This window comes from Anabas testudineus, chromosome 24 (genome assembly GCF_900324465.2).
Source record: "Anabas testudineus chromosome 24, fAnaTes1.2, whole genome shotgun sequence".
NCBI classification, from domain to species: domain Eukaryota; kingdom Metazoa; phylum Chordata; class Actinopteri; order Anabantiformes; family Anabantidae; genus Anabas; species Anabas testudineus.
Window position 1 is genome coordinate 2,894,223 of NC_046632.1, and position 15,084 is coordinate 2,909,306.

General features: G+C 39.9%; 1 protein-coding gene across 2 annotated transcripts in view; it reads right to left on the reverse strand.

The window, feature by feature from the left end:
* Positions 1 to 15,084, reverse strand: part of cnih3 (cornichon family AMPA receptor auxiliary protein 3) — a 51,122-nt gene that overhangs the window by 29,419 nt on the left and 6,619 nt on the right. Inside the window, exons 2-3 of one of the 2 annotated variants that reach the window (XM_026341608.1) lie at positions 11,909 to 11,977; positions 3,957 to 4,004 (exon numbers count right to left, since the gene is read on the reverse strand). In XM_026341608.1, the coding sequence (XP_026197393.1) occupies positions 3,957 to 4,004; positions 11,909 to 11,977 (117 nt within the window). The remainder of the gene's footprint in view (positions 1 to 3,956; positions 4,005 to 11,908; positions 11,978 to 15,084) is intronic. The other variant, XM_026341609.1, reaches the window with a different exon arrangement.

Genomic DNA, 15,084 nt, shown 5'->3' on the forward strand with positions numbered 1-15,084 from the left:
AGAGAGAAGGAAAGAGGCGAGACGGGCCCAGAAATAATGGGAGGGAGCTAATGAGTACAGTCAGGTTTGCTCTGTTGTTGTGACACCATGCTGCCTTGCTTCAAGCCCCAAAACTGCATACTTGATAAATAGCAAAGACACACACACACACACACACACACACACACATAGTACATCCCTTCAAGCAATTTTCATCTGCATGGATTTGCAGCAATCCAAAACCCATCAGAACGCAACATGCTCCTCTGAGACCGTCCGCTCACATGCCTTCATGTGTACTGTATGTGAACCAGCAGTAAAAACTACCAAACCAGGTGTGCCAACATAAAAAATACACCCAAAGCTTTTAACCAAATCAGTCAGGACCACCATGCTGTGACTGTGCTGGCTGCACAGTGCATGTACCTATTTGTTTTATTTTGTATTGTATATTGTAAGAAGAATGAAACGACAGCGGCAGCAATATGCTTCACTTCCATTTATGGATTCTGTTGTACACTGTGAGTTTGGTTGCACCCTTAAACCGGCCTCCCTTAAAGAGAGTCCATGATTCACCACATGGTCAATAATTGTGGCCTTTATCTCATCACAGCTCTTGGTTTTCCTTTCCTTCCTCTTCTCCCTCTCCCTGCCACTCTTCTCACTTTTTCCATATTTCCAAAAAGAGCATTCAGAAGCCATCCCATCATTTGTTTTTGCTGATGTTGTCATTGCTGTTTATTTGTTGCCTTCTGTTCTTTTCTCTTTACGTTCACCCCAGCCGGTCGAGGCAGGTGTCCGCCCACCTTAAGCCAGGTTTTGCTGGAGGCCCACTGTCTTTACTAGTGCCACTGAAGTGGGATTATTGGGTTTTCTACATATACATAATAGACTGAATTCAATTCTCTTTTGATTGAGTTTTTAAGTTTTTAACAAAGTTTGTTAGCATTTAAACAATGTGGCTGCAAAAGTATAATGTTTATGAATTTTGGTAACTGTGGTCACTAAATGTATTTTGTGCAAAAGCAATGAAAAGACTTTTGTTTTGCTGACTGTGTGAAGAGATTTGACAATGTGACTTTAGGTTTGACCAATGCCTTTTAGCAATTGAAAAAAAACCTGTAATTTGCCTGACGGGGTTACAAAATGTAGGCAACGACAAGTCCTTTAATCTAAACGCCTAATGAGATATAGTGAAATAGCGCCCCTTTGGCAGCAGGCATCTTTTAAAATTGCGCCATTATGGTGGCTGAGGTACCATTCTTTTCTTATTAAGGAGGCAATATTGTTATAATATGGTTAAGTTTAGACAGACAGTCGGTTAGCTTTAAAACTATGTTTCATGTTGAATATAAATTAAGCAAGAATGTCTCTATTTACTGATTCTCTGATAGCCTTTAGCTTGCAACAGTAACTAGCCTGTGGTTACAATAATGGTTTGGCAGGCTGTTTGAACACGCTGATTATTTTCCTTGCCTTTTCTTTCTCTTGCTTTTGGGTGATCCTCATGACCACTAGTTTAATACTGTAAATGCAATTGCAAACATTTGAATTTTGTCATTAAAGTGAACTGTAGCTGCTTTGAGGAATCTAAAATATTGAACATATTTTTTTTTATGCTTTGTCGTCTGTCAGTTCACTATTCATAATTTACCCAGTAGAAAAAAAATAGAATCAAAGACAAACAACTGAATCAGAAGATGTGTTTGAACCTTTGACTAGTAATCAATAAAACACTGACGTTTATGCTCTGCAGATACTACAGAAAGTAGAGTTAATGTGACATTTTACATGATGCATTTATTGCTCTTTCTTCCTTTCAAAAGGCTTAGCTCTGACAGCACACAGCCACTGGCTGTGAGCACAGCTGCAGCTGCTCTGCCTGGCTGTGGTGGGTGAAGCTTTCATGCTTATTGCTCAGACTACTGCTGGATATGTGGTACAATCTGCGACACTTGGCTGTGACGATGATAGCTGTACTGTGACCACTCTTCACTGCCCACATTAATATTAACAGAGAACATATTAGGATAGAAACAGTGGCAAGAAAAAGTATGTAAACCTTTTGGAATTTCTGCATTAATTTGTCATAAAATGTGATCTGATCTTCATCTAAGTCTTGTGAAGATTCTCAGTCGTCCAGGTGCAGTTATCTGGAGGTTGAGTCATGGCAACTGGACTTCCCTCTTGTTAGGTTGAAACATTTCAATATAATGGTCACACCTCTGCCAACCCCTCTTATCCCCTAAAGTGGGTCATTAGGTGTGTCCAACCTGGTGCAGGTGTGAGTTGGGCCTGACCCTTCTGGGGATGGATGAAAGGGGAGCATGATAAACAGAAGACAGGTTGTGTCTAAGGCCTCCACCTTTTTTGAGTGAAGGGGTGTTGATTTTCACATGCAAGGCTTCAATCATCCCTCTCAAACCAATTCTCTGTTCAATATGTGAACATCATTATCCTCAAATGAGTGTTCTTTGACCTTAAGATGAAGGTACACAGCTGATTCAGATCTTGAGGCGTTACTCCTCACAGTCTTTGACATCACTTTGTAACCCTTCCCCATTTGTTAATACTCTTGACTTAGATGAAGATCAGATCACATTATGTGACAAATGAATGAAGAAAACCATAAAATTATAAAAGGTTCACATATTTCTTCTTGGCATTGTATATAACCACTACATCTCATGAATTCAGGAATCCAATAGCTTCATTATAATGCTCAGCCAGCACAGTCCAATCAATCATCCCTGGACCTGGTGTTACACCCATTATACGTTATGTGTCACAGCCATAAACATAAAAACCAAAGTAAGAGCAAAACTAATGACGAAAGCCATGTCATTCAAAGTCTATAGTCATAATCACAGGCAGCAGAAGGTTATAACACAATCTAGAGAGCTAGCTCCATTACCTAGCTCCACTAGATATCTATCTAGCTGCTAAGTGCCATGCTGAAAAATGTAGCCTGTGACTACACAACTGGAACAACAAGACAGTTTTTTTCTGTCAGACTTGAGGTTTAGGCTGTGAATGTGGACTCCAAAACTACAAATCTGTTACTGCTAAATATAACTCCTGTACATTTCCTGAGCTGCTGCACATTTTGATGATATGTTGATTTCACATCTGCACATCACCTCCAATGATCCCTTGCACAGTAGGTCACAGCTCCAAGGACAGTGCTTCTAGATTTGTGTGTGTGTGTGTGCATGTATATATTTTGCTTTGTGTGTTCATAAAAATGTGTTTGTTTTTGCAATATAGGGACTGCTTCTGTAATATAGGCTTTCCTCCAGGGGCCAGTGAAGAGCCTGAGGGCCAGAGTTGACAAAACTGATAACCAAGATCAGCTGTTCAACCAATGAACCTCCAGCATAAACAGACACACACGCGCACACTTTACAGGCACACATGCATAAAACATGCGGACACAGTGTGAGTTTCAGAGAGGTGGAGGATGAAACAGATGTCACATTGGAGCTGGGAGGAGGCCTCTTTTCATCCTCATGCTGAGTCCTCAAGGCAAACACACAAACACACTGAAACAGACGGCCTGGCTCTAAAGAGCACAGCACACAGTATCTCAAAGTCTATTACCCTTTCCAAAATAAAGCAATGGAATGACAAAGTAAGATGACAAAGGAAGAATTGATTTTACAATAATTAAAAATACACTAGTGAAACCAGATTACAGGGTACAAGGAATGGCTTTGCCATTAGGGAAACTGAAGTGAAGACTGCTGTTAGGCGTAGAGTACAACATTTAGAGCGTATAAATATGAGCAAGTTGGGGTTGGACATTATAGATACATGCCAAAAGAACATTCTTTAAAGATGTGAGGTGAAACTATGGTGTCATCTGTAAATAGTTTGATTTTTTTTCTTGAAAAATGCATTGTTTTGTAGGTTACCTTTCTCATTGAGATATTATTTCAAAGAAAACATGCCCATGTAATTTCTCCTTTTGTTCTCACCTTCCTCAGCAGGTTGCAGATCCTCTCGATGTTTCGCAGTCTCTCCCTCTGTAAGAAAGAAACGGTGGAAAATCTTAAGTTCTGGGACTCACACATCATTTTTTCATGACTCAGTCAGCTGAGTATGCTGACGTTTAATGAAAGATGAAATAGAAGTAGCTTTTGAAGTACAGGTGTGTCTGTGTTCGGAAGGAAAGTAGCTGAAAAACTGGCCGGATGCTCTTATTCCAGAAAGCTACTCATATATTGTAAACATATGAGCATGTAACTAATACTTCAATCCAGCAGCAAGTTGTATTGTGTATTTTCATTCATCTTGATCATTTAGCTGACCTTCTTTGTTTTCAGTTTAAATTTTAGATCAGTTGCGGCACTACTAGAACTATCATAGATTCTTCTGAGATTCAATGCGGGATTCAGGGCAGGTCAAAATTCATCTATACAATTTCTCTTGAGGAGATTAAGAACTGAAGTTGTCATTATGTGGTAATATAAAATCCAACATTGCGTTTCAAGCTGTAAAATGCTTAAATCAGCACTTGCCACAATGCTGACTCTAACACCCATCATTTCACCAAGCTTTTAATATCATCATCAAATATTAACTCATTCCTATATGGATGCAATCATGACTAGAGTGGCACCGCTGCCTGCTCCACAGGGGGCAATGCAGAACTTGGGTTGCTGCTTATAAATCTGTTTGTGCTTCTGGACAGTCAGTTTGATGTGATCTCTTCTTCTCGTAAGCTGATTGCAAAGATTAGCATCTGAGACTCCACTGGAGGGAAAAATGCATATCAAAATAATCTTATACAGAACATCAGACCAGTGTGTCCACATCTCAGTTGATCTTTACTGTAGTAACCACACAAGAAATGGTTATTTGTATTAATGATAATTTAATTTGCACTGGCAGCAAAAAAAATACTAATATGTACAGTACATATAACCATTTGAAGATGTCTAGCACCTGCAGTGGTTGTTAAAAGGCCACTTATTTAAACCCTTAAACATGTGGCATGTGTCAAATCACATCCTTTCTATTTAGATTGAAATTCAGGACAAGCAAAAGCCATTTATAAAAACACCAAGCCTGAAGTACTTGAAAGGATCAAATAAGTGATCGCTTACGTTGACCCTTTGACATGCATCTTCATTATTTTAGTTCCAGTTCAACGCTCTCCTCTGTTTCCTGCAGCAGGAGGCTGCTGTCTCCTGTGAAATCTACTCTCAGATGACTGCACGCATTCTGCTGCAGCACCAAACAGAAAGTAAGCAACTAGCTAGTTGTGCACTAATCAGGTAAAGAACCAGATGTCTTTGTTGTTGAGTTTATAGGGACCAAAACAGCTAAATAATAGTGAATCTTAGAGTTGCATGTGATCAAAGCCACATCCCAAATGTGAATACGTACAGTAAATAAGCAACTGGATTGTGCTCTAAAACTGCTGTTTGATTTGTTTGAAGATTAGAGTCCTGTGGGCTTGTGTATCACTTCCTAAAATATGCATCAATGAGGATGTTAACATACATATTTAAATCCTATTTTAAGAGGTGCAGGCTGTAACAGAGGGTTCTCCATGAAAAGCTTTCACTTTAGCTTGTTCTCTAAATAATGAAACCAGGTGTTTCTGGGTGGTAGGCTGCTAACACCACTATAACAAGAGAGACAGGGAGTGCAGGAAACAAGTGAACGGCAGTATGAGAAAGAGGGCTGTGCCCTTTTGTAGCATTTATTAATGTATTGCATTTATATATGTGTGTGTGTGTGTCTAGGTGATAAAAGCCATTTTAAGTTGCAAATGTTTTGAAGGGCTGTGTGTGTGGCAGGATGAGGAAAAAAAGGGGAATACACTATTCAGAGAAAGGCCAGTGGAAAAATGTGGTTGGGGTAAGACTTTGTATTCATAACAGCAGATAGAAAGACAGTTTCCTGCAGCGAGCTCAAGAGCTCTTTCATGTTCTAGACTTTAAACCGTCCTTCTGTCCTTGGTATGACCTACACCAGAAGCCATACTAAAACATTTGGCACAACAGGCATGAAAGGCCCAGTCTGATAGACAGTTCTCTACATACTGCAGCTATTATCTATTTCTAGTTTAGACTATGCATCTCATCATGGACTGGACCAAATCCCTCCTGTACCACGGGTTTGAACAAAGACATGCAACTGCTTTAAAAAGCAACACTTGCTAACTCTGTCTAGTCTTCCTTGAGAAGTGCTGCATCAAAGGGAAGGAAAGGTGGACTAGTGTACACAATGTTGGGAGGTGGTGGGGATTGGGTTAAGCAGACCAACCAAGCCATTCAATCGGGCAGACCAATTAAGAGCAAATTCTCATTTACACAGAATTGCCCTGTATAAGCATGATGGAAGAATGAACCCCTACAGATGAAGAGGATGAAGGTGTTCATAACGTTTATGTTCCACTAGTGCAAAGGGTGTTTAAATGCGGTGGAATAAATTTCCCCGCAGACTCTAGTGAATCTTGAACTTAAGTTGGGAAGTTAATTGATTTTGCAGTTAAATGTTAAATGCTGTTGTGCTAGACCTTACACAACACAAACACAAACATGAACGACCATTAGGTGCCATGTTATCTCACTTCTTCATTTAACTTTTTCAGTCAATTCCTATACGGCTTTGCCCATTTGTTCTTTGAGTTACAAGAGGGCCTCGAACTAATTTAGCACAAAGTGCTAATTCAAAGTTGTCTGACACTATTAAACTTGAGCAAATCTTTAAAATATGCTATGAGTGAGTGAGGACTTTGGGCTTATTAACAATTTTGTCCTAGTTCACCTACATTGGAAATGTATTAGAAATGCAACTTTTAATGACCAGTATTAACAAGAAGAAGAATTACATTAACACATAATTACAAAAGAATTATGGATTATTGTTTATACTGACCATTAAGTAATTTCCTTGTGGCATTACTACACTGTAGTCAGAGACTGGGAATAAAGTATTTGTTCCTACTACTAGAGTAAAGTACTTGTTTACATTCACATTACATCTGGTCAGATGCTTTTATCTAAAGCGACTTACAAGTGAGGTACAAGGCAAAGGAAGGGTAAGCGTGAGGTCTTACCTAAAGATCCTCACTGGAGGTAGGCTACAGCTGAACCACAGTCCTGATCTTACCACTACGCTGACCAGCTGAGAGTTAGTAATCAAGTGCACAACGTCTGTAGTTGTGATTCATTGTGGTATCTAATACCTTGACTGTTTTCTTACATTGAAGGGATACGTCCTGACATTTGTGTATTTCTAGGACAAAGTTAACCACTCCAACTGATTCTGCTGTAGCCTCATATTAGTGTCACACGAATTTTAGAGGCTGAGGCTGGTAGATGGTTGTCCCCAACTTTTGTAGTGTACTTTGAACAGGAACTCTTGATGGCCAATATGTAACTCTTGCTGTTGAATGAACAGGTGAAGTGGTAGTTGGAAATTTCAAGTGGCAGTTACCATACTGATATTAGTTAGAATGGAAATGCAGAAAGACTTTGAATCACCTGATGATGTGTGAGTATTGAATGGATGTATGTGTTTTAAATAAAGTTTAAATAAAGTCGAAATGTTGAAACTCCTGCTACTACTAAAGAAATCTGGACAGTTTTAGTCAGCTGGTAAATTGAAAGATACATTTTTGTTTGGAGTTCAAATGCTGAAATCACATAGAGAGAAGGTTGTGGCAGTTAGAACAGCAGCAGTAGTAGTGTTGTGCATAGTCAGAGACACAACAACTGAAGGGGTTTGAAGAGGAGTTCCAATTAATGGGGAGGTAGGGAGCTGCTCTTGAAAGTCTTGCCCTGCCCTTGCTTCGTGTTCCACATCAACTCTATCTACTTTGAATACTGCTACTGCTTCCTGTCAGCTCACCTGTTCCCAGGTTTTTCATGTGAATACTGTCCCTGGCATTCTCCCTTGACTTCTGCTGCTCTTCCCCTGTTGATTCGGGGCCTACTCTGCTTTTCTCTATCTGTTTACACTTGGCTCCAAGTTACATCTTGGGTGATTGGATCACTCCTGTACGGTCAGACTGTCAACGCGCCAGAGAGATGGCTGCACCTTGCTCGGTGTCCAGCCAGGGTGTAGAGGCTGTTGGACAGGTGGGGACGAAGGGTCATGCAGCCCTCTGATGGCATGTTCTTACTGTAACACCCTTGTTGGGGATCCATCAGGTCATATCAGCATTTACATCGCAAAATGTATATGGTCAAATGGGTCCCAGACCACCTCAGCATTCATGAGTTAATGAATCACAATCCGCCTTGCTGGCCATTTACACTAAGTGCTGTCTACTTGTGATTCCAGACTTTCCCCAGCTACTTTGCACATTAGTTTATCGCTGCGATGCCACTCATCAGATTTCTCAATTCAAGCCATGACATAAACATGATTGATTGGCACATACAGAATTCTTTCTGAGGCTCATGGGTATCTTTCATGTGCTGATTTATGCGCCTTTGCATATTAAACATGTATGTGTGGCAGCTCAGCAATTCTCAACGACTGACGGAAACTCAAGACATTCATTCATCACTCCCCTAGTGATTTTTCAAAAGAATGACAAAGGTACTACAAAACCAAATACGCTAAGAAATCATAGACTCATTCTTGCTTATTCTTTCTTGGCTCCTGAAGTCCGAAGCATTCGAAAAGCTACAGTGTAATTCAAACCCTGGTTTGAAAAAACAATAGGTATGGAAATAAAAAGTGTCAGAAATTTACCTAAAACATCAAAGAGGAAAAACTTAAAAATTAATTCCTATTAATTAAAAAAATAAAAAACATATTTGAAGCATCACCAACTACAGCATGAACTCTTTGTATCTGAAATAGTCCTCACTAGCACTGATGAGTGTGCATGTGCAGTATGGATGGATAACAGAGACAAGGGCTTGAAGACAGTGAAAGAGTTTAACATACAGTTTTTTGCAATTGTGGGTACAAGAGTAAGGATAGGCAGAGAAACTACAACTCTTTGTGCACGTGTGTGTGTATGGTCTACACAACATTAGGTACCTCCTCTAGGGAGCAGGCTGACAGAAACTGCTAATTAGACTGCCTTGTTTCAAGAAAGACAGAGAAGCAAACAGGAAAGCAGGGTGGGAGACATTATGCAACAGAGCTTGTGAGAGACAGATCATATGGTTCAATTGTGTGTGTACATTCGTGCCTATTTGTGTGTGTATAAGAGAGAGAATAAAAGAGAATTATGACTGGTTACTGTGAATCTTTCAAGCAGCTGGATTACAAAAAAAAAGAAGACATGGAAACACCCCATGAAAAACTGTTCTAAAGCAAGATGGATGTCACTTGACAAAAGCCCTGCTAGTAACCACTAAAAACACATGTAGCACAATAGGGAGAAGAATTTCTCATTAGCTGCAACAGAGGTTTGGTGGCTTCTTAGCAAGACTGAAAATATCTTTCATGGCCGTCGAACGAGAGGGTACGCACAAACTGAACATGACAGGACCCACTGGTACCCCAGGGTTTGGAGTGGATTCAGACAGAAATCTAGAAGTCACATTTGGGTTCAGTTAAACAGCTGAAAATTTAGGATTATTATAACATAATAAATAATATAAACATAATTGCACTTGTAGAATAAATGTTTCAAGCAAATAATTGTAAGTTAGAAATCAGTTCATAACTTCAAGTTCATAATAGCAATAAATACTAAGCAGAGCTTAGTCCTTGGAACTATTACGGTCACTGAATTGGACTTCAAGCTACCTGCACATTATGCATCCATTGTGGTACATGTTTTCTGTTACATTGGGTGAGGTTTTGCTAAATTTGACTCATGCAGGTTGTTCCCTAACGCACAGACATCAAACACAAGTGTTTGTTTCAGACCACTAAAGCCTGTGAGAACTAAGTAGAAAACTTTAAGAGTACCTACGACCTACACAACACATGTAATGAAAGTATCTGGTAATAGAGAAATTAAGCCGTTTTGAGCGGCACTGATGAATTTCATGTAAGAGTGAAAAGGCAAAGGGGGAGGATGGGATTAGAAAATTTGAGAGAGGCAAGAAAAAAAGAACCTTTTGTACTTCTTCCCTGACTGGATTTTTTATATCTGCATTGCATAATGATATGCAAATATGACAATATATGAAAGTGACACTGAGTGGAGAAATCTGGTCTTATGGACTGTTTTCAGGCACTTGAAAATGCTATTTAAGCTGAATTTTTTTTTTTGATTTCACCTCTAACGAAATCCTCATTCACCCATCTCCCACTCTTCCTGTCGCCATCTCTCATCCTTCTCCAGCCTCTCTCGTGCTTGGGATGAGTAGACTTCCAAGATTGTATAGAGGTAAATTCTCCAGAGAAGCTATACAGTCCAGAGCTCTTAAGTCAAAGTCACCTCCAAACCAACTGTTCTTGCTGTACTGTAGCACCATGCATTATTAAGAGCCAACTGTGTTAGTAAAAGCCCAAAAGACTCGAGGGAAAAGGATTTAGAGGGCTGGAATTCATCCTAAAACAACTTCGCCGGGGGCAGCTTTCCAACGCAGGCCAACACTAATGTACATGTTTCTCCACGACTACTCCTGATTGCTGTTGTGGCAATTTTGAAGAGTGATGATGCAGAAAATATTTGTTTGTTTCCTCTGAGTGAGAAGTTTTAGTGAGAAAGGGCTCAAACTACACCAGAAAATATATAATTATATTTTCTGATATATTTACTACAGGATTTGGAAGAAGCACGACATTTATTTAATATTCACTGAACATCTGAGTTGTTTATTAGCCTGAGAGAGTTGAGCAATACCAGGGATAAATTAAAATGAATAGGAATGTCTAGAGTCTACTGTTCTCTGTTACAGCACCAAGTATTGTATGAAGTGTACAATCTTTGGTTGTAAAATCAGAACATACAGTACCTTGCCACACCATTTGACTTGTGTTAAGTGGACAGGACAGAGGCATTAAAACCTGAATTGGCTTTTAGTGCTGCAAAGTCTTGTGGGAGTTCAAGGTGGATTCATATAAAACACATACTTTTCAGTTTGTTCTCATCTTACAGTGTCACATATGAATGCTTTCCATTTGGTGTCCCAATACCAATGCTAAATGGGAAGAGTCATTAAAGATGCACAACAATGTCAACTGATTGTCTGAGACATTGTGTGTTGTCACAAGACCATTCCAAGATGTACTCATTTTATCTTTTAGCTTAACATAACCTTGATATGTTTGTGACGCTTAGTTACTATAGATAAATGATAAAAATTGTTACGATTGTGGCTGTAGCAAGTTTTGATTATGCTTAGAAACAAAAACAATTTCTTTATCTAAATCATTTATGCACAAAACTATGGTCAAGAGGGGTTGTTGGGTTTTCTATATAAATCTGTCTACAGTTATATTTTGTAAGGTGTTACTTCTGTTGTGATTGTCGCTACACAAATACAATTGAATTCAATTGAATTTAATTACTTTGGTACTAAAATTGTAGTTTGAGGCAAAATAAGTATCACCACTTGCAAAACTGCAACATACATTTTTAAGTAAGTTGAGACCATCAATTTAATTATTTACATAATACTGTTAAATTCATCAGTGAAAACTAAAGGTTCAAGTTTGTTTTATGCATTTTTGAAAGAAAAACTTTTCCATATATGGGATTTGTTAAAGCTGATCATTAGCTGAAGTCCTACATATAACTGGAGTCTACTTGTCAGCCAGGAAATTAGGAGAGGAAGGCGTACAAAACTAGTATGTTGCCAGCTGCTTGGTTCAAAATGAATGGAGAGAGAGTTTTAATATCTGTGGCCCCTGGCAGCAAACTGATTGCAGTAATTTTCTATATTTTCCTACGGTGCCATTCATATATAAACAAACAATAATAATCAAAATGTAGGGAAAATGTTTGGTAGTAGAAAATGAATAATATATAAAAAAAGAAAGAAAGAACAACTACCGCGTGGAGTGGATTTCCCTGATCGATTGGCACCTTGAAGTCAGCCTGGAGCTCGTCAAAAGCTGTTATCTGAGAGAGACAAAGAGAAAAGAATGATAACTATATAACCAGTCTAACAGAGGGGAAATACAGAAAGACATTCCTCATTCACAATATTTCCAATCATTACGTCTCTCCACCAGCATGCACAATGCACATGATATAGTGATTTACACATGTAAAGGTGGGCTGCAGAAAACCCCTTACCCTTTAAGAATACATGTTCAACATGGGTCTCAAATTTCTGCATCATATGTAGAACAAACCCGTCCACTTGCTGTACTGTAACATCAGTCACTGACATTAACAGTATATGCTGCTTGAACTCTGTAGCAGAGATCCTCCATTTCAGAACCAGCGCTTCATCGTCATCATCATTAACATGATCTGCTGTAGTTAAAATGTTACATCAGAACTGCCTAGCAGCGCGACATTTAACAGACTTAGAAATTAGAACCCCTCGGAGTGATATCATTTGGTCCTGCTGCCTACCCCTGCTGCAGCGGGTGCTACAGGGATGGTAGTAATCCGAATGTCATGTAATAATGAGCAGTAGGGAAACTATGCATCAGTCCAATTGATGTTGCACGGACTGCAATGCAGTGGAATTGCACAGCTAAGACAGATGTCATTGCTCGACTAGTTGGGCCTCAGGAGGGAAATGTGAATATGAGAGAGGAAGAGATATGAGTATGCCAGTCAAACAATCTGCATATGAGCTACTTAGTGTGTCTCCGGTGTGTGTGCACCATGGGAGAACTGTAAGATGTAAGAGTAGCATTAGTATATCACTACGTTTGTGTGTGCACACAGTAAGAAATATTGCATTACAGTTTGCATAGTACATAAGTGTTACCTACGCAATGTGTGTGTATAAGAGCAAGAAACAGGAAGCAGAGGAGTGTGTATTTGTACATGGACCTATTGGCCCGATATGTAGAATTAACATCAGAGAGACAGACGGGAGTGACGTCCCTGGGCTCCCTCCTGTACTGACAGGCCACGCTTAACACGTTATTTCCCCAGTGGATCCCCACATTGATCCTCATTGCCTTAGTGTGTGTGTTTCTCCTTCCCCGAGGCCTAATAGGCAAGGGGAATGCACAGATGCTATACTCACACTAGTCTTCATAGTGCTTAAATCCATGCATATAAGAAAAATGCATTAGGACAGAAGCTGTGCAAAGACACAAACACATAAAAGTGCACAACCTGTACATCCTCACGTGCGACACACGAGGTGATTACTATGGACTGGATCCTGTCAGTGGCTGTCAGGATAAAGGATCGTACAGATTTTGTTAAGCTTGGATTTTTTGGTGTCCTTTCTGATTAACCATGGGAGTACTGTGCTTCACATAATTACAGTGATGTAGGGATATGAATGCAATGAATGTAAAGTTGGATAAAGCAAAGGATAACGGGTGATGAGGCCATAATATCCATCCTTTCATACATCCTTTTTATGCCTCTAATTTGGGTGGGAGTCAGAGCAGCAGCACACTAAGCAAGGTAGCCCAGATGTCCTTCTCCCTGAGGGATCTTGAGGCATTGCTGAGCCAGATGGGATACTTAATGCCTCCAGCATGTTCAGAGTCTGTCGCAGGTTCTCCTCCAAGTTGGACACCCAGTGTACTTTCACAGGGGGCTGTCTATGAGATGTCCTAATCAGATCCCTGAACAGGTTCAACAGGCTTCTTATGAAAGTCAACGTACTTCTGCTCTATGCAAGTGACAAGGTAACTTAGGCTGAGTACATCCATGATTCTCCAGTCATTACCCCAAACCTCTGAAACAGAAAACCCATAATACACACTGATAATGTTAACACTAGATGATGGAGATGTCCTGTCTGCGTATGCTGCTGTTACCGCCATTAAATCACTGGAGGCTGTCTACTGTGAGGCCATTCAATTATTATCACTGCAAACAATTCTTATACTATGTCCGATGGTCATCACCAGCATCAACAACAGGGCTATTCAAGGAAATGTCCAGGATTTCCAGTCACTTTATGTCCTTATTATGTCCTCTTTATGTCCCCCTTAGTCTAGGACCAAACTGATATCTGGCAAACTGTTGTTCATTGCTTTCTATGCAGACACATTTGAAAGTTAGGTAATAAGAAGTCTTGATAAAATACCTCTCGGTGTTATGCATATCAGGAAAATCCACTATAAAACACATTATTAGTTATTGACCACTTAGTCCAACCTGAGCACCAAAGCTTAGGGTGATCCCAGCAGAAATCTGTTGGCATTAACTATGGATTCTGTTTTTGCAAATCCAGTTCTATTTTGATGCGGATCTTCACTTCAGCAGACCGCTTTGAAGTGAAGCTTGGCTGGCAGAGCCGGCCAACAAAACTGGCACCCCTCTGCTCCTGTCTTGGCACACAGAAGTCTGCATAAACTGTGTTTTAATGCAGATTGTGAAAGCGAGTGGACTGACACCTTGCTGCGTGTGTCTGCAAATGGGGGGGAAGGAGACGGTAGTAGCCTAATTTGTTGTGCTTTAGTGACTGGAAATGAATGGGTGCTAGTTCCTAGCGTCTCTCAGTTGGTTGAAGCTATGACCAACCAAAAACACTATTTTCCCTCCCTGCAGCCTTCAGGCATTCTTATGGAAATAACAAGATTAAAAACAACAACAGTAATCAAAGGAAGCACCACTCTAATGTGAAAGACTACAAGGTCCACTTTAATTATTCAGCATCTTGTCTCAATTATTCATTGGGATTTTAAACTCACTGAATATGGGTAGATTTTCTGCACAACCATTCCTCACCAGCCTCTGATGCACAATTTAGAACCCAATGAAGCCGGGGCCCTAATACACCTAATATGCGTGCAGCCAATTGAGGACTTGAGCAGTGCTGGACTACAGTGAAGCAAAGATGAAAAGAGATGTTGCGCCAAGACGGAGAATCAATTATCGTCCTATTAAATCATACTGTTTCAGATGAGGTGTGTATGTAAGCAAGCCTGGGTTGGGTTTTATTTGCTTGTCATTCATGTTTATTTTATTTCCAGAAACAGCAGGATTAATAATCAAATGTTCAGGAAGTGAAGAGGCAATCGAAATGCTTGGCAGCGCCCAGCATAGTTTTGGATGGCGTACAGAGAAGTCCATATGCA